We start from the raw sequence: 23,945 nt of genomic DNA, 5'->3' as shown, positions 1-23,945 counted from the left end.
AGGTGGGAAACACCTCCCTATGTGTACATACACACAGAGGTACATATACAGGCAGAACAAGAGACCATCAGGCATATTCATTCATTCATTCAAAAAAATTTATACAGCTGGAGATGACGAGGACTGAACCTGGGACCGTCTGCATGCAAAGCAGATGTTCTACCATTGAGCTACAGCTCTTCCTATTGATGAAGGGAAGTACAAATGCATAAAACAAGCAAATAAATAATAAGCACTGGGAGATATATGCACATTTCCAATATGCCCATCCAGCTCTCTTTCACCATGTTCTAAGCATGAATAAAATGTCCCGGACAAAGAGGACGAGCTCTATAGGGTTCAACCATCATTGGCTCAAAACCCTTAGTCCCATAGATCTCTCCTATTTAGAAAGATGCACCAACCACTTGAATCAAATTCTATTTTGAATTTAGTTATTGCAAGAAAAAATGACACATAAATTACACCTATCTAAGGTACAGAAACATGCTGATCATTTCTATTCAGTATGGTGGGATTTTATTTCATATAATTTTGTTTTCACAGAGAAAGATATGTAATGAGAACACCAGGCAAGCCTCCTTGGAGAAAGCATTCCACAAACAGCGAATCATCACAGAAATGGCCCGTTCTCGTGTTGCCATGCTTCAGACCTCTTGTGAAGCGGGCACATGAAGAAGGGTCTCAGATGATGAGCGCAGGGCCCAGGGCAGGCAATATGAGGAGGGGCTGTCCTTGAGGTATTGCGGCCCTGAACTGCTTAAGGCTTTATAGGTCAAAACGGGTGCTCTGAATTAGGCCTGGAAGCTAATTGGCAGCCAGTGCCAAAAAAACCTCAATTAAATGGGTACCTAAGTAATTATGCATATAAGCAAGGAAGTTCAGTACTTCAGATCTCCGATATGGTTAATATATTGAAACTCACAATACTACACAACCACTTTACACTAATTAACACTCCTGTGTGCTTTAGAAGATGTAACATAGCTTTATCTATTCCCACTGGGAAGATGTGAAAACCAATGAGAGGCAGTATGCTAGGAAGGGGGGGGGGGACACTGTTTCCCTCCATTACATTCAGCAAAAGGAACCAATAACTTAACAAGCTTTCATAGGGCCAGCATATGTTGGACTTTATAGATTCACATATCTTTTATCTTTAGTGGATATTCCTATTTCTTTTCTTCTTTGCCTGCCCCTGCCCTGTTGCCTCCATCACCTCTTCCCATAGACAAGTTCAAATATGCCTGTGAAGCTCAAAATGCTTGTGCACTTTCAGCTACAAAGATTTTTCCTATATTCCCTTCAAAAGGGACGCGAAGGAAGAAAGCAGGCGATACTCTGAGCTAAATGAACAGAACTGCTAGAATAATCTGTACAAATACTGAAGGAGAGGCCATTTATGTTAACAGTGAATGTTTGATAAACAGGATGTGTTAAACTTTAACAAAACAAAATAAGAAATTTTCAATTAAAAGGCATTGCCTCTCCTGCTTTATCTTTCATAGATCATACTGCCCACTCCATTATCAGATTACAACAAACACATGATTGTTCTATATCTCTGTTCTAATATGTATTTGCCCCCTTCTTCCTTCCTTTGCTCCCTCCCTCCTATTTTCTACAATTATGCTGTTACAGTATTCTCAGCAGGCCTTGTAGATGTTTTTCCTTCTTTTGCATGTGTCTTTCAACATGCTCCAAATATTCATTTCCCCTCTGTTTCTTTTGTGTAGATTATGAAACAATTATACCTAAACAGTGCCACTAAAATACTCCGGTAAATCCGTCTATCTGCTGATCTAGTGATTTAAGATGGATGATTTTTTACAGGTTGCCAATAATGTAATAATTGGAGGCACATCAACTATATTGGGGGTTCAAAATGCATACAAAAAAGGAAGCCTTCTTATGCTGAAGGTGACTTTCAAAGCATGTCTTTAACTTTGCTTCAAGTCCTAATGAGGCCTAAAAAGGACTCTGTTTGTAACTTTATCAGGAAGATAAATGCTGGTTTTATCTTGTTCCTTTGGATGGTTCAAGAGATACAGGAAGTTATTTGTAGTGTTTCTAGCATACATTCGTCAGACCATTTAAATTTTAGAAGTCTACACTGAATTCCAAAATGGGAGGTCTATTTGCAATTCAACAGCAGCTCTATCACGGTGGCCTCAATGTATTTCATAGGCTGCCTCCATAGATACAGGTGCATTGGATGAGCTCCACCGCAATGGGATTTCTTAAATGGATGGAAGAACTTTTGTTGCACCCAAGAAATGCATCTTGCTTTGAGGCAAACAGGGAGCTTCTTGTGACTGAACACTGTCAGTGAGCACAGAAGCAACCGGGTGGAGAAGGAAGGTTTGAATTCAACAACATAATTCAGCAGACTTAATGATGAAACTCAACAGAACAAAATGGGAAAGCAAAGCGAAGTTTGGTATTCAGGGCCTCATTTCAAGAGTGCTTGATGTTTAACATCATATAGAAAAGGTCACACTCTTTGGACAAGTATGTTCAGAAGGACTACCACCCCGAGCTTCCTTTCTCATCACCATCAGAAGCATATACTGAAAGAGGAGGAAACAACAATTTACCATAGTCTATCTTAGAGTGGTCCAATTTTTCATACCAATTTGATCGCAAGAATATTTTGACATGGAACCCATGGGTTTCACACTGCCTTGTTGCATGGGGGGCAGGGAGTGAGACCCAAATTTGGCACCCATCCACCCTAGCTCTCATGCTGCTTTCCCAAAGCTAGGTAAGCGAGGCACAGGGCTTTGGAAAGGAGGTGTGAGTCTCTGGCAGGGTCCAAGAGCCCTCCCACATCCTTCTGAAAGCAAGAAAATCACTACAAAGCTTTGGGAAGGCAGTGTGAGGACTGGCGGGGGGCATGTCAAATGTTGCCGAGGGCCACCCAAAAAGGCCTTGAGGGCTGCATGCTGCCCTTGGGCCATGCATTGGATCAACTTGGTCTATCTATTATGAATGCAAAAGAGTAGACCCCTTCACCAGTTTTATCCTTGTAGGAAACAAATATTTGCCATAATCCTAGTAGCACAGGGAAAAGTGGGGGAAGACGAGCTTACATATTTGATTTTGTGATTGCACTTTACTTGATGGAGTGGGATGGGGGATTTGAGTTCATTGTTATCAGTGAAAACTTTTTCAATAAAATGGCTGAGGGAAAAAATGTTAGTATGTTTAGTTATCGCAAGCATGTGCTATTATAATTCATATCAGACAAAGAGACTCCTGCATGATCCCAGCTTTCCCCATTCACTTTAGTGTCACACAGAGCTGTGTGTGTACAACAGAGGTTGCATGTGGAAGAAGAAGAAGAAGAAGAGTTTGGATTTGATATCCCGCTTTTCACTCCCCTTCAGGAGTCTCACAGCGGCTAACAATCTCCTTTCCCTTCCTCCCCCACAACAAACACTCTGTGAGGTGAGTGGGGCTGAGAGACTTCAAAGAAGTGTGACTGGCCCAAGGTCACCCAGCAGCTGCATGTGGAGGAGAGGAGACGCGAACCCAGTTCACCAGATTACGTGACTACCGCTCTTAACCACTACACCACACTGGCTCTCCTGAGAATGAAATGAATGGAAAGGTATTGGTTAAGACACTGGAACTCTCCAGCCCAAGCATGTTACCAGCATTAGAGCCTTGGGGCCTACCAACTTCAGGGGTCCTGACTTGCGGTTTCGACAAAAAATGTCAGGACCACCAAATCATTAACTTATGTAAGAACATAAGGAGAACCTTCTGGATGGGGCCAGTGACCCGCCTAGTCCAGCACCCTGTTCTCACAGTGGCCAAGATGCAGGACCCGAGCAGAAGACCACAGTCCCCTCCCTTGCTTTCTAGCAACTGGCATTCTGAAGCCTAAAGTGAAGGGTTCTGCTGTGGCAACACCACAATCCTCTTTTTAAACATACGTTTTTAAATATTCCATAAAATCGGGGCCAGATTTAGGTTTGAGGAGGCCCTAAGCTACTGAAGATTATGGGGCCCTTTATGTCCAGCTGTCTTTTGTCAACAACAAATTGTCACTGTTTTTTGTGCTGAATATATGCTATATGGTAATTTATGGACCTAACAGGTATCTAAAGCAATTTGCACATGTTGCCACGCAACCAGTCCATGCAGAATGTAGGCACCCTATATATAGAAATGAGCAAACCAGGCTAGCAGGTGGGGCCCATTACTTACATCACAAAAGCCTACACAACACAAAATAAAACACTGTTGCTGTATGTAGGTTTTATTTTATTTGTTTTTTATCTTATATTTTGGAAATGTACATCCCGGTTTTTTTCCTTTAAATTTTTTTGGGGCCCCCAAGAGAGTGGGGCCCTAGGCTATAGCTTGTTTAGCTTATACGTAAATCCGGCACTGCATTAAAATGCATTCTGATTTAAAATATGGTGGTAATCAAGAATTTATCTTAGTATGGCTGTGAACCAGATAAAATTAGCTAAGTAAGAGGTGTGTTTGAAAATGCCACATGCACTAAATCAAACAAAAATTAGAGCAAATGAATTTAGCGTGCTAAAAAGGTTTTTCCACTTTAGTAAGTAGATTATAATGAAACGTAGTAAAATATTTCATATAACTGATTAGTATGTTCCCACTTATGTACACTCTTGAAGCAGTGTGAGGTTTTCAAAGCTGGAAAGTAGCCAAAACCAACACTGTGGGGGTGGGGGTGGGGAGAGACATGACACACTTTAAAAGGCATAATTTCTGTGGAGGAGTTTTGTAGGGTTTTAAAAAAATAAATAAATCACAGTTTCTAATGCTTATAAAATGAAGAGCCCCAAATTCAGAAAGGTCAATTGTAGCATATTGCACATACAGAAACAGAATGAAATTGCTTTTCTACAATACTGCACAGGGATGATTGCAGTACTTAGAGTATTCCTATGCAAATGCACTAAAGCAGGTGAGCAAGGGAAAGTGAGGAATCAAAGTTATTCTATTTGCAAATGAAGTCAGTCACTTTCTATCACTTGGAATGCCATTATCCTAAGAAAGAAAGTACATTTAGCATGTTGTTATGTCTGGGGTGCCACATAAGCCTCCAGGGCATGGCTCATATCACTGCAATGCCTTACACAGTTCTGGCATTAAGTAAATATTAAACAGCAGTACTTGCATATGTAATTACTCATTGCCTTTCTACTATTTCCATACAAGCAATATATGCTTAAAGGTAAAGGTAAAGGGACCCCTGAACATTAGGTCCAGTCGTGACCGACTCTGGGGTTGCGGCGCTCATCTCGCTTTATTGGCCAGCATGACTAAGCTGCTTCTGGCGAACCAGAGCAGCACACGGAAATGCTGTTTACCTTCCCACCGGAGCGGTACCTATTTATCTACTTGCACTTTGACGTGCTTTCGAACTGCTAGGTTGGCAGGAGCAGGGACTGAGCACTGGGAGCTCACCCCGTCGCAGGAATCTGAACCGACAACCTTCTGATCGGCAAGTCCTAGGCTCTGTGATTTAACCCACAGTGTCCCTACTATATATATATGCTTAGACCAGCAGGAAAACAAACCTCAAAGAAAGAAGTGACCATTTTTACTAAAAATTTTGTCTTCCTTTTAATTCATTTATTTGTCATCATCAGTCCTAGATAATCCCCCCAACACAGGCATGCTTATCGCAGCTCAAGAGTGTGTTCAGTTTCTTAGACTAAATAATAACGTTCTACAGGCTGCTCTTAGTTTTTCTGTTTGCCAAGAATTGTTGAAACAACAGAAGATGCAGGAAACGTATGGAACAACAATCACATTCCAATTCTTTGGCTCCACTCCTTATGCCAACACAAAAACCCCACCGCATCATCGAATTTTTAATAACCCCTAAAATACGGTGCCAAACTAAAATCGTGCAAAGGCCAGCTAAACAGAGAAATGTAACAAGCAAACAAAAACCTGTTTAAAAATATAGCAATTCTCCACTTGCTTGGAAACGTTCTTGGTTTTAAACAATATCTCATTCACAAAGAGTTTATGTCCTTACTTCATTTCATACAAGGCCATTTCCTAAAATTGTCAATGAAACTAGAGGGTGTTTTGTTTTTTTAAAAACCCAGGAACATGAACAAATATTAGTTATGAAATATCTGTTGCTCTCCTATCTAATAACCAGGGGTACTGAAAGCACTTTAAAAGACAACTTTCAGATTATTTTTTGTTTGCCTCAGTACTTCAGATGTTGGGAAATCTCAGCTTTAAGAGATTAATCTTCTTTATGGTAGTAAGGCAATGAGCATTGTTTCAAGGCCTCTCACAGAAATAATTTAAAAGGAAGTATCATGTTCTTTGACTAATCTACTCATTTTGTTGGTCCTGATGTTTAACTGTTCCATTCATCAAACATCGTTCCAAATGAAACTGAGACATTCCAAACTGAGACACTGATACTGTAACACAAGTTGATCACACACAAAGAAGTAAAAATACAAAAGAAGTGCAGAAGTAACGATCTCCATGAAAATGTTGCTTCATATCAGGAAATCAGACTGACCAATTCCAGCTACAGCTATTGAATCTGGCAGTAGGACTTAATGAATACTGATGTCTAGAACAGGTGCTTGTACTTCAATTAGGTAACGAGTTCATTTATTATTATTATTTGTTATGTAGATGTGACAGAGGTTAACCCACCATAATTAAGATGGCATTTATAGATAGACATATACAAGGCGGAGGAAGGAAAAAGAAGATAAAGTTTGTTCCTAGCAGAAGAAAATCAAGCATAAATGTTGCACAATTTGTGAGCTAATGATTAATATAATGTGTGAGAGATCTCTCTTTCTGGTTTAACAAGAAAGACTGATGACCTCAATTTTCACTATTGCTAGGAAGTGGTCAGTTAACCCTGGTAATGAGTATAATGATTAATGCCTACTATGCCAACACACAGAAGGGCTCAAAGCCAAACTCCATGTTTCTGACACCTCTAAATGGGCACAAGTTAACTTACAACAATGCATTTAGCCAAGCAATTAACCCTGATTTAGTCTGTCAGTCACTTTTTGTTTTAAGTGTGTGTCTCCTGTTAAGGGACAATAGTTTTGCCAACTTCTTTAGTTGAAGGCCTCTACAAACTGCAGGCAGGAAGATTTTCAACAGCTTTTAAAACAACAACAAGAAGAAGTAGAAGCAGCCATGAAGCTATTAATGCTAAGAGCCCTGCTAAAAGAAGCAGCAGCTGGTGATATTCATAGAAAGTATTCATATACAATGCTGAAAATAAGTTGTTCCAACTCTGAAAATGCTGAAAATAAGTACAGCAATTTGAAATAATGTGAGGACTTCACTCTACTTAAACACTTGATTAAATTTTGAAATAGTATTATTGTGAAACCCCTATATTTGACAAGCAGGACAAGAAAAAGAAGACACCTAGCTTTATTATAGGATTCTATAATAAGAAAAGAAGATTGGAAAAATTCATGGATCAGAAGGCTATATTGTGACTACTAGTCATGATGTAGTCTGAATACCAGACTTTTTCCTTAATGGAAATATAGCTTGTTGATACATCAGTTGCAACATGCATCTGAAAAATATATCTTATTCATTCATTGTGTAGTTTGTAGCCAAGGCTGCTTCCAGCAAAGGATTCATAAGAAAGCTTACATCTAATATAAATTTGTGCATATTGTTTCAGAGTATTGTTTACATACATTGTTTACCACAGAGTAGTGGTAAAACTATTGTGGCATTTTATCTCGATTGTAATCCCCAGCCGATGTGGACAGACTCCTCCGAGCTGGAAAGCCCACCACCTGTCCTCTCGACCCGTGCCCGTCTTGGCTGATTAGAGCGTGTCCAGACGAGGTGCGGGCCCTCCTGGGGGATATCATCAATTTGTCCCTTGGCACGGGGACATTCCCAGGGGAACTGAAGGAGGCAGTGGTGCGCCCGCTCTTAAAGAAAACATCATTAGATCCTTTAGATCTATCCAATTACCGCCCGGTTTCGAATCTTCCGTTCCTGGGTAAGGTGATTGAGAGAGCGGTTGCTGAACAGCTTGGTGGGTTTCTGGATGAAACATCGGCTCTGGATCCATTCCAGTCCGGCTTCCGCGCTGGTCATGGGACCGAGACGGCTCTGGTCGCCCTAACAGATGACCTTCATAGACAGCTGGATCGAGGCGGGTCGGGGCTGCTGATTCTTCTAGATCTATCAGCAGCTTTCGACATGGTCGATCACGAACTTCTGGACCACCGCCTTGCCGACGTGGGGATCCAGGGCACAGTCCTTCAATGGCTGCGCTCGTTTCTCTCTGGTCGGGGACAGAGGGTGGCGCTTGGGGGGGAATTGTCATCGCGCCACTCCTTGGTGTGTGGAGTACCTCAGGGTGCGATACTCTCCCCGATGCTTTTCAACATCTTTATGCGCCCCCTCGCCCAGCTTGTTCGGAGTTTTGGGCTGGGTTGTCATCAGTATGCCGATGACACCCAACTCTATCTGTTGATGGATGGCCATCCTGACTCGGCCCCAGACACACTGACCAGATGTTTGGAAGCTGTGGCTGGATGGTTACGTGGGAGCCGGTTGAAGCTAAATCCTTCGAAGACAGAGGTCCTGTGGCTGGGACGGGGCGATATGGGATTGGGGGGGCAACTCCCATCTCTTGCGGGGGTGCAATTAGTGCCAGCACCGTCCGTTAAGAGTTTGGGTGTAATCTTCGACACCTCCCTTTCCATGGAGGCGCAGATTGCAGCTATAACAAAGGCGGCATTTTTCCATCTCCGCCAAGCTAAGCAGTTGGCTCCTTACCTCTCTCGCCCTGACCTAGCCACTGTGATCCACGCGACGGTCACCTCCAGACTGGATTATTGTAACTCGCTCTACGTGGGGCTGCCCTTGAGACTGACCCAGAAACTCCAGCGGGTGCAGAATGCTGCAGCGAGACTCCTTACGAGGTCTTCGCTGCGAGATCACATTCACCCGGTGCTATACCAGCTGCACTGGCTCCCGGTGGAGTACAGGATCAGGTTTAAGGTGCTGGTTTTAACCTTTAAAGCCCTATACGGCCTAGGACCCTCGTACCTACGGGACCGCCTCTCCTGGTATGCCCCACAGAGAAACCTACTGTCTTCAAATAAAAACATCTTGAAGGTCCCAGGCCTCAGAGAGGTTAGGCTGGCCTCAACTAGAGCCAGGGCTTTTTCGGCTGTGGCTCCGATCTGGTGGAACGCTCTGTCACAAGAGACCAGGGCCTTGCGGGACTTGACATCTTTCCGCAGGGCCTGCAAGACAGAGCTGTTCCACCAGGCCTTTGGCTAGGGCACAGCCTGACTCCCTCCCTCGGCAATCTTCGCAGAGCTCTGGCCCAATGGTTGCCAGTGGCTTGAATTAATTAATTTTTATAATGAATGATTTTAGAATGTTGTTTATGTTGTACTTTTGTACTGTTTTATTGTTGTTAGCCGCCCTGAGCCCGGCTTCGGCTGGGGAGGGCGGGATATGAATAAAATTTATTATTATTATTATTATTAATACATTTACCCTTATTTGTCACTGCACAAAATGAATTCTCTAGAAGACATACACACTTTAAATGTAACACAAAATTAAGAACACACTAAAATACAATCAATTCAATGCTGAAGTCCAAACCAGCGCCAGAAAGTAAAACAGAGGTTAGGCATATAGAAATGGATAACAATACACAAAACAGGCCCAAACGCTTCATGTTAGCTGAAAAGCAAGCAACAAGCATCAATGTGCAGAGGTAAATATATATGGTTGGTAGCATTTTTTGGGAGAATTTTTTTTTTTTAATGTGGGACCACCAAGCAAGCCTTTTTAAGAAGAGCGTTCCTCAGCCAAGAGAACACTGTCAAATAAACCCACTCCAGACTTCACTCATCTAGAGGAATCATCTGTCATCGATGTCTCTATCAGCTTCTTAGCCCTCAGTCAGTCCACCACTGCAACTAGGCACTGAACTGCTATATGCAGGCATGATGCTTGGGAGTCCTGGTGTAAGTTTTAAATGTTCTTTTAAACACTGGTCAGTGCTCTCAGAATGTTATCCAGCGGCAGGGCAGGGAGGCAGTAGTTGCCTGACCTCCCATCACTGGCATCATCAGTGCTCCCACCACTGAGTTTGCACTGTGCTGACCATGCCTCCACCTTGACCTTTGACCTCTCCCTCTCAGTAGGCAGTGATGCCAAGTAAGGGCTGTGGCGTCACCCCGCTGACTACTGTTGCTATCCAGGGATGGGTGGGATAAATATTAATCTATTTTTTTTTTAAAAAAATGAAGGGATAGAGCTCAGGATAAATTATAGTTAATCAGAAAGCTTCTGAGCTCTTCCCTACAATTGCACCAGTGAGTGGGCATTGGGGGAGGCTCAGCTTATTTTTTAAATGCACCATCTGAAGTTTTCTAATTATCTTAAAAGGCAGGCCCAGAACTAGAATTAATGGGAAAGATTGGGGAAACTAAGAATATGTGAGAGGAAGTGGAATATAAAAGGAACCAAGGAAGGGAAGTCTGTCAATGATTGTATTTTTGAATGTAATAGAATATGTAACTCTTTTTTCCTATTGTTTATTACTTTCCGTTTTTTCTTCTGTATCAAAATGCATTATTATTTTTAAGGCATGCAGATACATTACAATAGTTGAGTCTCTTTACCATTCAGGACTACTCTGCTGGCCAACAGTTCACAGATGCAATGGTGATGGAAAAGTAGGAATTATATGCCATCATCACTGCCACAGAGGAAACCCTATGACAGTTTCTCATGTGTGTTTGACCATGCTCATTTCAAACTGCCCACCTTTGTTGTCTCAGTCATTGTGTTGCCTACAGCCCTCCAGAAAGCTAGAGAAAAGATATGGCTCTACATATGATCACCATGAACTAAGCCAGATATTGGGTCAAATGTTATGCTGTACAAATGCCATGCCATCATATTGCAGGAGCAATATGTTTGGCAGGCTCCCTCCCAAACTGCACCAAATATGTGTTCTACATCCTGCAACATTTAAAAGTTCATTTCCAGCATCAGTTGTTCCTTCACATTTCTCTTCCTGTCCCTGTCTGATTCTTCCTCCAGCTTCACAGCTAAATATTCAGTCTCCATTTGTGAGAGCTGGGTCGCAGACTGGGTGGTTAGAGCAAGATTGTGTGCATCATATTCAGTTTTAGAAACACCTGACAGTTGGTCAGATAGCAAATAGAATTTCTTCTCAAGTGGAGCTAGGGCTGCTCTCCAGTCCAAGGCTAGGGCTTGCCTTATTTTATTAATGTACACATCTGCGTCTCTGGCCTCCTCCATTGTAGCAGCTACTTTCCTGCCTTTGGGGCTTTCATGATGCTTTTAGCCATGTCAGTGTCTGAGGCTTCCTCTGAAGCCTCAGATAAAGCTCCCTCTAACTAACCTTGAAGGTTTGCTTTTTGGTCCATGTATTCCTTGAATTATCTCCTTGCCGAGGCTATATAAAACTTTTGATTAGATGTCAATATGATCCACTTTGCTTAGATTTTGTCCCAGGGCGATTGGAGACACAGAATTATGCTGCCATTTAACTTTCCAACAAGCCACGCCCACCCCTTCCTTTGCATTTCTAACTTGCAAGGTTTTAACATTTTCCAAACTAGGGGATACTGTGTCCTCAACAAATTAATTGTGAAAGAGTAAAGCAGAGACCAAGCAATAAATCACATTTCAATTGGTTCTAATAAATCAAGACTAAATGTCACACTCTTATTGGGGATAGAGACATTTGTGTGCCTGTAATCAGTATAAAGGCATATTATTGTAAAATGGCTTCCTCTTATGTTTCAAACTGAATAGCACACAAGTACCGACAAGGTGACCCAGTGGGAAAACAAATATGAGATATCCGTCCCAATTCCCAAAGCCTGTAAAGTTCCCATCTTTCAATTTGGCATTTTATGTTTGATTCTGCAGAAATTTCTCCTCACTGCTAGGCTATTCTGTTTTATGATGGCAAGTCTAAGATTATTACTTTCCAACAGTGTTGGCTTTCATTAGCTTTTGATTTTACGTGCTAGTGCATACTAAACAATGAGTGCTGTTATTAATTTCTCCCAATAGTATATCATTATAATGACACAATATCAGAGCAAATAAGCACCTATCACTTTCACAATTTCAGCTAGCATTGTTAAGCATAGCATTTGCATGCATTATGCGGTGCACAGGCTAACAGAAGTGTCTTATTTCTGGATCCATGTGGCAGAGAATGAATGATTGAGTTCTTGGCTTCAGGTATCAAATTACATTTAGGCGAAATGTGAAACTCCCAGACACAGAGATTAATAAAGTTGCCTTTCCTTTTTAAAGATTATGTTCATTCCAAATGCACAGACAAAGATTGCAATCCATTGGTCCCAGATATCAAAAAAAGGAAAAAGAGAAAGAAAATGCACAAGGATCAAGAAGACAACTCCCATTCCAGCCTAAGTTACCTAATGACACCCAGAGTTCTGAGGTTCATCCACATATACTAAAGAAAATGCGGGGGGGGGGGATAGAGTGGGAGGGGAGCAGTAGGGCCCTGCATTATTTTTCACCAAGACTTACAGTTTTCTAATAATAGAGATCCTAGACTGCTCTGGCCAATCCTACAAATAGCCTTCCCACTTATCCATGTTCACAGCCAAGGTAACTATTAGTGTACAAATCACTGTTTATCTGCAAATAGCCTTTTCAGTGCAAAGTTCAACCCTGTAAGTACACTGAAATGGATCTAGATAATCAGTGCCATCCAAGTCTTGCACAACAACCATCCACTTGAGCACTTTCCAAAAATATTACATTGGACATTTGGCTAAGAGCTGGAATAGTCCTTTAAGGTGGTTCAGAACTCACCTTCTAGCAAGCAGGTATTTATTACTTCCTGCTCAATATTATGAGCCAGAAGCAGCAACGGTCAAGCAAAAAGATGGCACGCTGTACTCTTCCAAGCACCTTGTTTATGTCCCTAGGCCTCAATAACTGAAATTAATCCCAGTTCACTAGAGACCCATTTAATGGCAATGAAGTGGCATGCAAATTATTAAGGATGCAAATTTCCAAGTGCTTAGCAAATAAAGTCACAGAAGACTCTGAGATGAGCTCTTCATTGTGTTTTGCTGGATCCACTTCTGACTTGCATTCCCATCACTGTCTGTTCTCATACACCACTCATATCTGCCTGTAAACCAAGGGGCCAAACCAGCAGCACCAAAAGGGAGCTTAGGAGCAATTATATCAACTGAGTCACTTCCACAATCCACAAAGCAACCAGGGCTTTGACAGGACCACCAGCCATGCTAATGGAAATACTGCAAGTGCTCTCATAACTCTCTCTAGGACCCATCAACCTGAGATTGGATTGTTCTCTCACCCATGCAGAGAGAGGAAGACACGACAAGCCTAAATCTCATTTCATTTGGCCATGAAAGGAGAGAAGAAAAATCCCTCTCATTTCCATACCATAGCATGACCTTTAGCACATGTTGGGCCACTGACAACTGGAGGCAGCCCCATGACCTTATGGCTGCCATGACAATCCTGAATTACCTCTACCTCTGACAAGTAAGCCTTAACATGGATGTTGAAGTCTCCTAGAACATCCATTCTGGAAGTTCCTCCTCCTCATGTCTGAGATCCAGAGATCCGTATCCAGAGGAGGGCAACCAAAATGGTCAAAGGCCTGGAAACGATGCCTTATGAGGAACGGCTAAGGGAGCTGGGCATGTTTAGCCTGGAGAAGAGGAGGTTAAGGGGTGATATGATAGCCATGTTCAAATATATAAAAGGATGTCATATAGAGGAGGGAGAAAGGTTGTTTTCTGCTGCTCCAGAGAAGCAGACACGGAGCAATGGATCCAAACTACAAGAAAGAAGATTCCACCTAAACATTAGAAAGAACTTCCTGACAGTAAGAGCTGTTCGACAGTGGAATTTGCTGCCAAGGAGTGTGGTGGACTCTCCTTCTTTGGAGGTCTTTAAGCAGAGGCTTGACAACAATATGTCAGGAGTGCTCTGATGGTGTTTCCTGCTTGGCAGGGGGTTGGACTTGATGGCCCTTGTGGTCTATTCCAACTCTATGATTCTATGATTCTATGAGATCACCACTATCAGATCAGGCAGACGGAGAGTGCAGAGATGGGTGATACAGGGTCTCTAATGTGCCCAAGTAGTCCACACTGGAGGGGAGGGTCACTCCAAACAAGTGTTCACCCAGATAGTAAACCTAATGAGAGACAGAGAATGCTAATAGGCAACTTCAACCCCCACCCCACTGCAGACACCAAGTCTATGCTAGCGCTGCATCGAAAACCTCGTCTAGCTAATGAACACCAGTAATCCTCGAAAACAAAACACACAAGATAGTATTTTCTGAATTTGAGTAGAAAAATTGATGTCATTAAAAAAAAAAATCCACCACCATCCTAAGCAGCTTCTGTTTGTAGCTAACTGCTGCTGAATCAGCTAAAATGGTAACGCACTCCTTGCCCCTTTTTAAAATGAAGGGCTTTAATCAGGTAACAGACTAAGCTTATTCCATCTGTCCTATGCACCTAACACCTTCCAAGCTTTCAGTTTCACTGTGCTGTTGCTATGTAGTTCACACAAGTCTGCAGCAACAAGTGATGAGCAACAACTGAACACTGATCACTAACAACTTGTAAATGATCCATCGTAAAGTCTTGCCTTTAATTAATATCTCTCATAAATGTTCTTTGCCAAGTTTATTATGTATATAGCATTACTGTCCTACATGTCACCTTACAGAGTAGTGTAAGCAAACTATACAGATCTCTGTCTTGAAGAACGTACAATCTCAATTTTGTTAGTAAAGGGAATAACTAGGAGAGAAAGGTAGAGTCAACAGGTGAACACAAGCAATCACGCCTCTCTTCTGCTGCATCTTTAGCACAATAATTGAATGTGGCTAAAATCTCATTAGATGAGGAGGGAAGCTAGAGTCGGAGGAGACAAGATCAGACTATTGCTACATGGAGCAGACCCACAACTTATGTGGAGCTTACATTCCAGGGTAGCGCCTAAAGCCAAAATTATGTATTGTCAAAACACACTTGGTGCAATGGCAGTTGGGGTTGCCAAAGTCCCCCACCCCCATGGATACTCTCTTATTTTCTACCTCGTTTTTAATTTTTTGATTTATTCTGCCAAGCACCTAAAGCTGAATGGGCACAACTTAAGTGTGCATAAGTTGCAGGTCTGCTGTACTTTTTCCTAACAGAAAAGTAAATTTAAACTCTAGAGGCTAGAAACGGTCAACAGTAGCATAATGCCCAGGTAAAAGACATAGAGAAAAACACTGAAAAGAAGTACTCTAGTCACCCTTGTATACATTGCCACTGTATGTCTCTCTAGTCACTACAGGATGCAGAATCACTTTGAAACTGTGGGAGAATATCTGCTGGCAAATGAGTGGGAGGGGGAATCTGAAAACATACCGATTCTGTGAATCTAATATTTTTGTTAGATTAAGCTCTATTTTCCCTCTTTTTTCTTTCATTTTTTTTCTGGGATGCTTAAATTAAATTAATTGTCAATTGTCAATTCCAAAGGTAGCAAAACAAACATTACAAGTACAGTGGTACCTCTTGTTACGAATTTAATTCATTCTGGAGGTCCATTCTTAACCTGAAACCGTTCTTAACCTGAGGCACCACTTTAGCTAATGGGGCCTCCCACTGCCGCCATGCCACTGCCATGCAATTTCTGTTCTCATCATGAGGTAAAGTTATTAACCCGAGGTACCACTTCCGGGTTAGCGGAGTCTGTAACCCAAAGTGTTTGTAACCTGAAGTGTTTGTAACCCGAGGTACCAATGTAATTGCAAAAGTTTTGAATACAAGATGGACAGAGAGCTATTAATCTGCCTCTGGGTCCCTATACCAATAAGCTCCCACAAAGGAATATACATGGATGCATATAAACACAAATTCAACCCTGAGACATCACCCCAAACCATGGTTTGCATCTCTAACCATAATTCTAGAGCTCAAACCACAGTATGAGCTTCCAAATTTACACCAGACAACCCCTTTCACATTTCATTATCTCAGTGTTCAGCTTCATAAATTCACTCCTGTTTCCACATGCAGCAGTCACTGCAGAGTGATGGCCGTAAATGTGACTTGTTAATTCAGACATCACACCAGTCCATAGCTAAAACTGCCCTTGCTTACAGACCCAAATCAGATTCTTCCCTTCTTCTAGCCAACTGCAATTCAGACATCCTGCCAAACTATAGTTAAGCTTGACATCTACATTGAGCCAACGATACATTCAGAGGCAGAGTTGGAGGTTAGGAGGACAATGTGCCTGTCACTCAAAGCAGCAGCCTGCCTCTCTTTCTCCTTTTATCCATGTAAGAAACACCTGGTAAAATAGAATATGCTGTCTCACATCATCTAGTAGTGAGTTTTCCCACTCAATAAATTTGGGTATTCCAATGAACTTTATAATGCTGAACTTTTCAACAGTGTGTCATCATTAAACACCCTAAGATAGTAACCTCAGTCACACTCACTTTAAGTGAGTCCCATTACATCCAGCGGAACTTCTTAGTAGGAAGACAGAGGCACAGAATTCAAGTCCATAACTCTAGAGGAAAATTAGTTACCCGAAAACTCTGTTTTGCTGAATTGTTCTATTTCCAGCCCTTCACCTTTAAACCTTTATACTGATAGGTACAGTTGAATGGCATGAACAGTCAAATATAGTGCAGGACACAACACTACGGAAGGGAAGGTGTGTTAACTAAGATCAAGAGCAGGACAGAAAGTGGAGAGAAATTGCCAGGATAAAGGGACAGGACTGTCAAATGAAGCTAGAGCAGATGAGTGAAAAAGAGTAGGGGATACAGAATAGTCCAAAAGATTGTTTTCAGAGTGAGAACTAGAGGCAAGTATGCGTTCTTGAAATGCCTTCTTAAAAAACAAATCACTTATTTCCAGGCACTTGAAACCCATGCTTCTTAATGAAAAGTAGATTCCTCCCCAGGCCTAAACATTTCTTTTTTAGAAGGAGAATGCAAATGCTTATCAATCTTAAAAGGGTGGGTTCATGATTGTATAACTACCATGCATAAATTAGCTTTAAGCTACATTTGTTATTATTTATGGATTTCTGAAGAACAGTTGGATGCATCATCTGCCTGACTCTACCCAGAATCCCCCTCCAGCTTATGAAAGGTTTGGACATGTTTATTTGTGGCTACAGAAAAATTACCGTATTTTTTGCCCCATAAGACGCACTTTTTCCCCTCCAAAAATGAAGGGGAAATCGGGGTGCGTCTTATGGGGCGAATGCCTGCAAGCCTCGCGCGCCCGGCAGGAGGTCCCACCGGGTGCGCGAGGCTTGGGGCGGCAGCCTGTCGCCCGAAGCACGGGGAGCCCTCGGGAGGGCTCCCCCTGCTTCGGGCGAGTGTCTGCAAGCCTCGCGCACCCGGCAGGAGGTCCCACCGGGTGCGCGAGGGTTGGGGCAGCAGCGGACTGCTTGCACGCACCTAGAAGCTTGGGGCGCGCTGAGCTCAGCACGCCCCAAGCTCCTGGTGTAGCGCAGCGATCCGCTAGCCCTGGGAGAGCCCCGCGGCTCTCCCAAGGCTAGCGGACTGCTTGCGCGCACGCAGAAGCTTGGGGCGCGCTGAGCTCAGCACGCCCCAAGCTCCTGGTGTAGCGCAGCGATCCGCTAGCCCTGGGAGAGCCCCGCGGCTCTCCCAGGGCTAGCGGACTGCTTGCCGGCACGCAGAAGCTTGGGGCGAGCTGACCTCAGCTCGCCCCAAGCTTCTGGATTAGCGCAGGGGTCCGCTAGCCCTGGGAGAGGCGCCCGGCTCTCCCACGCTAGCGGAGACCTTGCCGGCACGCAGAAGCTTGGGGCGCGCTGAGCTCCGCACGCCCCAAGCTCCTGGTGTAGCGCAGCGCACCTGGGGGGGAAATAATTTTTTTCCCCTTTATTTCCCCCCAAAAAATCTAGGTGCGTCTTATGGGCCGGTGCGTCTTATGGGGCGAAAAATACGGTATTTACTTCTTCTAGCAGATGAAACAAATCAGGGTTTAAAATAAAGTTATGGAAATGTGAATTAAAGCTTAGAGGCATACAGCAGACTGCGGCCAGGTGTTTTGTAGATAAAGCTGATGGTGCATACATCTTTTGAATCATTTTAAAGTGATAGTTCTTAAGGTTAAAGGCATTGTGGAACATGCAATGAAAATTCCTTATAATCATATAAGAAAGAATATAAAAGAAGAACCCACATGAGGATTTACCTTCCACGGCTCTTTTGAAAAAGACTTTACAGCTGCCACAGGTAACTACTCCATAATGACACCCAGATGCCTCATCTCCACACACCAAACAGACTTTGGAAGGTCTTGAGGATCCAGACGACACACTTCTCAATGAGGAGCTATGAGGGAGGGGGAAAAACAAGTTTGATCAATTCAAGTCATATGTGCCACAAATAATCTCCAATTCATTGTTATGTGTGCTCAATAAGGGTCATGAATTTAGGGAGCCACAACCCCTTGACATTGGCATTGTTTGTGTTGATAGATTTCACTTGTTATATGAAAACCACCCATAAACACACAGTGACTGTTTTTGAGTGTCACAGTAAACTATCGTTATGGATTATCATTAAGGGAACAAGCCTAGTTTTCCTTCAGGCTCTCCTCCAGAGCTGCTGTGAGATCATAAACCTTTGCTTATGATTAGTCACATTTAAGTGTTGCATCTAAACTGTAAATTTTTGGTTAATCTTAACTATAGTTTATTGAAACAAGTCAGATTAATAAGCCACAGTTTGAAGCTGGCTTGTTTCAATTAAACCGTAGTTAAGATCAATCAGAGATTAGTGGGTTCAGATGACATGACAAACGGGTTAAGCAAAAATAAAAGTGAAAATGTCTGAATTCCTCCTCACAGCTACAGAAAGAGCAGGGGAGCAGTGCCGCACAGCAGGATGCTGAGCTCATTCATATCGTGATGAACCGTGATTTATCAAATGTTCAAGTGCAGTCAGACTGAATGAGTGCCACAAACTCCATCATCATTTTAATTTATTACTTGCCCTTCACCCTAATGCCCAAGGGTGGATTACAACAATTTAAAATACATCTTTAAAATAGTTTTGAAAACTTACAATTTACAAAAACTGCAATCACAAAAAACCCAACTCCTCCTTGGAATATACCTCCTTTATCTCCTCAAAATCACCAAGGAAACATATGAAGAATGCATTTACACATTACAGTAGGCTATCCATTAAGAAAAAAACAGCATATGCTTTAAAAACATATTTTATGAAGACCAAATGCACAGGCATTAAATGTTGAGATTAATGCCAATCCAAACTACATCTGAATGTCTGATGTTTTATTGTATTTTTAATATTTTGTTGGAAGCCGCCCAGAGTGGCTGGGGAAACCCAGCCAGATGTGCAGGGTATAAATAATAAATTATTATTATTATTATTATTATTATTATTATTATTATTATTATTACTACTACTACTACTACTACTACTACTACTACTACTACTACTATACTCACTTGCCTAGGGGCAAGTCCCATTAAATTCAATGTAACTTACACCTGAGTAGTTCTTTAAATGAGTGCACTGAAAAGTTCTACTCAAGTATGTCCATTAGTCACGGCCTGATTAAAAACCTTAAAAGTAGGGACTCACAAAATTTCACTAGAATATTTCTGTCTTTGTATACACACACTTCTGTCTTTGTATACACACACACCACTCCAAATAGCATTCTGGTAAGTGCAACTTTTGAAGGTTGGATGTATATTGGTTCACATATTATTTTGGAAACTGCAGGTTTGATGGGTTCCGTGTTAAATGTGTACTGAATTGAATTTCTCCACCATCCCTAGCAGGCAAGTGATTTCTCCACTCTTTCAGCAATCTAAGCCAATGATAGTATAGCAGTCTCCCCACCACTGATGGCAATTGCTTAAAAGCTTCCTGTAAGCACTACTCAATTCACATACTGGTCCCATCAGGGGTGCTGCCCTTCCCTAAATAAAATGAATGTCATTTCCCTGCTGTTCTTTTTCCTGGTAACGCCCCCTTTTCTTGTAATTAAGTTCTCTACTCTCCATAGCTATGACAGCCATTACCAAAGTCTACTGCTTCTGAGGCATTGAGGATGCCATAGCACTGATGAATGGGGATGTGTGAGATTTCATCTTCTTCTGCTAGGTGCATCTTGGGCCATAAACATCTTTTTTTGGCTGGTCTCTGGGGCTAGAGCATAATTTCAGAGCTAGAAGACCTGCCTTAACCACGGGAAGTATTTAATTTCACTATTATGCACATCAATGGGAGCTTCAGAATCATATGATAATTTTATATCCATGTCTGTTACCTTTAACCAAGCATTAGATATAGCAACCGGAATGAATGCCCAGGGAAAAGACAGTTCTCTGAGGGAAAGGAGTGCTGCTTAGCAAAGAGAGAAGGGGCTGAAGCCAAAAGAGCTTCAAGGGAGGAATCTAGGTTAGGATTTAGAAGTGACCATTTTCCTAGCACAGCTGGAGCTCAGGGCTCTTAGCTGATAAAAGGAGGAGGAGGAGAAGCAGTTGCAGTAGAAGTGGAGAAATATGCATGGGCACTGCTGCTCTGTGGCTTTTCCCTGCTCCTGCCAACCTCTGCCTGCCTTGGTAGACTCTACGGCTGCTCTATGTAAGTATAGCTTACATGTTGGAGGGGAAGCAATTTTCAAAAGAAAGCTCTGGGGGGTAGTGAGCTTCAAGCACATTTCAGGTAACTGGCTTGCTCATTACCCTTGCTAGCTAATGGCTGGTAGTAATTGGCAGCAATATCTGAGACTGAATTCATACATGCCACTTAAAGCACTTTTGAGACTTTCTCCTGCTGTCGCTATGCTGGCATGAAAGTTTTAAATCAATTGATGGCCGCGGAGGAAGATGCCCTTTTTCCTTTTAAAGGCTGTGTGTGCGCTCCAGTGTTGGAAGGATGATTGCACATCCGACTATTTTAGGTTTTTAAAAGGGACGGAGGGGACTGTGGGTTCTTGCACAACGGCAAGGCATGGTAGGCCTTCAACTCAGGCTTTCACCTTAGCAACTCCTCTGCTCAGCTGCAATCACACAGGACAAATCTGACAAGTCTAATAGCAAGCAAGATGGGCAGATGTTAGCAGCGCCTGCAGTTGGGGAACAGAAAACAGGAGTTTCCAGTGGTAGGGGAAAGAGCTGTCCAAAAGTTCAGTGCACGTTTACCCTGGCTCTTACACAAACACTCCAGGCAACAACTTCAGCTATTGCTACTCCTCCTTTTCTTAGTTATGGTAGAAAGGCTCAGCTCTAGCTGAACTGGGGGAAAAGACAACTATTTGATGGCAAGGACTGACATTAGGCAAAAAGAAACAGATTCAAGAGAAGACAGCTTGGGAGCACTTGAGAGGGGTCTTAACTTGGAGGATTTCTGCTGTAGCTCCCTCTTAAGTATTTTAGGATGCAAGACCCAGACCTGCTTTGATTCATTATTATACTTTCTCAGTCTTCTAAAAAGATAATCACATTTCTTCCTTTAAAAGAACATGAATGAACGTCAAGGCTTCAAGGTCAATACTACAGAGCAGTAGTATTTTTTAAAGAAACTGACCAGGGGTCTTCCCTTGCCCTACAGTGTAAAAACTGGTACCATGATTGAAAAGGAGTTTCTCCAAGAAATCCACCAGCTCAGGAGAGGGAGAGATGATAAAGACAAGGAGTCAGGAGCACTGGTAATGCAGAAAGATGGGGAGTTACAAACTGTCACCACCATCAAACCATGTCACTGACTACTGTTGCAGGGCAGTATTGGCTAACATCCAGGTAGGAAAATAGGGAGATGACTTTTCCACCATAAATTGAATGCGGCAGGGTGGCATTCAAAGTAGGAAAACAGAACCTGTGAACAGTGCTAATGTGTCTAAACTGAAGGAGCATAGTGGTGAATCGTAGAGTGATAATTAAAATACTATAAACTACATGTGTGATTTTGACATTATGCTGCTTAAAATGCAGTGCCTGTGCTGTGTACTGCATGCCGATGTAATGAGAGGCATGGCTTCCGGATCCCCTTCTTACTCTCAAACCCCTGAACCAGGATGAGCTCAACAGTGACCTTTACGTCCTCCTATTTCCCCTTGCACACAACATAAATTCCACAGTCTTAAAAGCTCACTAATTTTAACTCTGTCAGCTTTTTATGATGCAAAGTAAAAATATCCCCAGAAGAGTTTTAGATCAAGTTCCAAATTTATTCAGCTATACAAAGACTATTTCATAATTGTGCACAGCTACATAAATGGTATATTATGGTGTCAGGATAATTTGACATTAGAAAGTGGAAGTCTGCAGTCTAAAAATTCTCCAGCTTCAAAATTATGTAACCTTCACATTCATTATGAGAGTGGGAGTTCACATTCATTATGAAAGTGAGAGTTAACAAAAGCACTTAGGGGTGCCATTTAAACTGGGATCCAAACAATTGTTTCAGGTGCACCCGAGGGCTTGGGCACGCCCAGTGGAATTATTTTTTTTAAAAAGCACACACACTGTGATAGGGTCTGGGAACCTTCTACCAATCTAATTTTAAGAGCCTACACAGTTGCAAAAGTGATCTGTCATGTGGCTGTTCTTCGAGAAACTTAAACCCAAAGCCCCATTGGGCACATGGAGCTACTTGTGTGATTAGATCTCATCCTGATTCCTTTCTTGTAGGTTAAATACAAGCAGTTGCCTTTGTACTGGTTTATGGCTGCAACAGCTGAGCCAGGAAGAGGTCAAGCAGTTTATCCTAGGCCATGTCACAAATATCAGTGGCTCAGACCAGATTAGGAACTAGGATTGTATTGGCTCTGAGCCTCTTACATGCATATAACTAAACTGCCTTTTAAATGAATCTGCATTCAGTGCATTAATCCCACACTGGAAATAATGCTCCTCCTCCCGTTTTGCCTCTGCTAATCTGTGAGGCTTACTAGCCCTACTCATTGTGATATTTATACATTCATTACATAACAGCATAACACTGTCTGGCAATTGTTGGATGATGACAATGGCTTATTTATTATACATTCAGGGAAGCCCTTGCAAATGTATATGAATGGATGAGCAATGTTATTTTACATTTTAGTTGTGCAAGTAAGTGATATCTAACCCTGCCTAAAAGCACTAAGGCTGGTTGCTGCTATAATTCATCTGTACCTATATTTGTAACCTGATACAGGGTGGCATTAAATGTGGTTTCATACTTTATTTCAGCAACGAATCTGCAGTTCTGCTCTCACTGGATTTATTAGGTCAAATGAAACTACAGACAAAGGCAACTGAAGGAGAACCGACAGAGGCACTTTACATCACAATGGAAGCATTTACCTTGATGACAATAACAAAAATACTCTCCCAGCACTCAGTCCCCAAGTAATTTATTTCTATGATATTTGGAGGACAGAGTTTCCCAATATCAGAACAAAATCAAGCTGTACAGTGGTACCTCAGGTTAAGAACTTAATTCGTTCCAGAGGTCTGTTCTTAACTGAAACTGTTCTCAACCTGAGGTACCACTTTAGCTAATGGGGCCTCCCGCTGCCGCCGTGCCGCCACCGCACGATTTCTGTTCTCATCCTGAGGTCTGTTCTTAACCCGAGGTACTATTTCTGGGTTAGTGGAGTCTGTAACCTGAAGCGCTTGTAACCTGAAGTGCCTGTAACCTGAGGTACCACTGTATTGTTAAAGAGAGTAAGCTAAGCTCTGTTTGCTTGGTGTAATGACCAAGGTTTCCAAGGCATAATGCCTTCTTCATAGATGAAACCATTTTTTAAATAGAATAATTGATAGTGCTCTTCTTCTGCCATGAGGTACAAAACAACAACAAAAAAGATGAG

At 42.3% G+C, this 23,945-nt stretch overlaps 1 protein-coding gene across 11 annotated transcripts in view; it reads right to left on the bottom strand.

The window, feature by feature from the left end:
• Positions 1-23,945, bottom strand: part of NR3C2 (nuclear receptor subfamily 3 group C member 2) — a 139,644-nt gene that overhangs the window by 39,237 nt on the left and 76,462 nt on the right. For 10 of the 11 annotated variants that reach the window (XM_081208341.1, XM_081208344.1, XM_081208342.1 and 7 more), the window contains one exon: positions 18,288-18,439. In XM_081208341.1, the coding sequence (XP_081064467.1) occupies positions 18,288-18,439 (152 nt within the window). The remainder of the gene's footprint in view (positions 1-18,287; positions 18,440-23,945) is intronic. The other variant, XM_081208339.1, reaches the window with a different exon arrangement.

This window comes from Podarcis bocagei, assembly GCF_964188305.1.
Source record: "Podarcis bocagei genome assembly, chromosome: 9".
NCBI classification, from domain to species: domain Eukaryota; kingdom Metazoa; phylum Chordata; class Lepidosauria; order Squamata; family Lacertidae; genus Podarcis; species Podarcis bocagei.
Note: the sequence above shows the minus strand (reverse complement) of the source record. Positions and strands in the feature narration are given on the sequence as shown.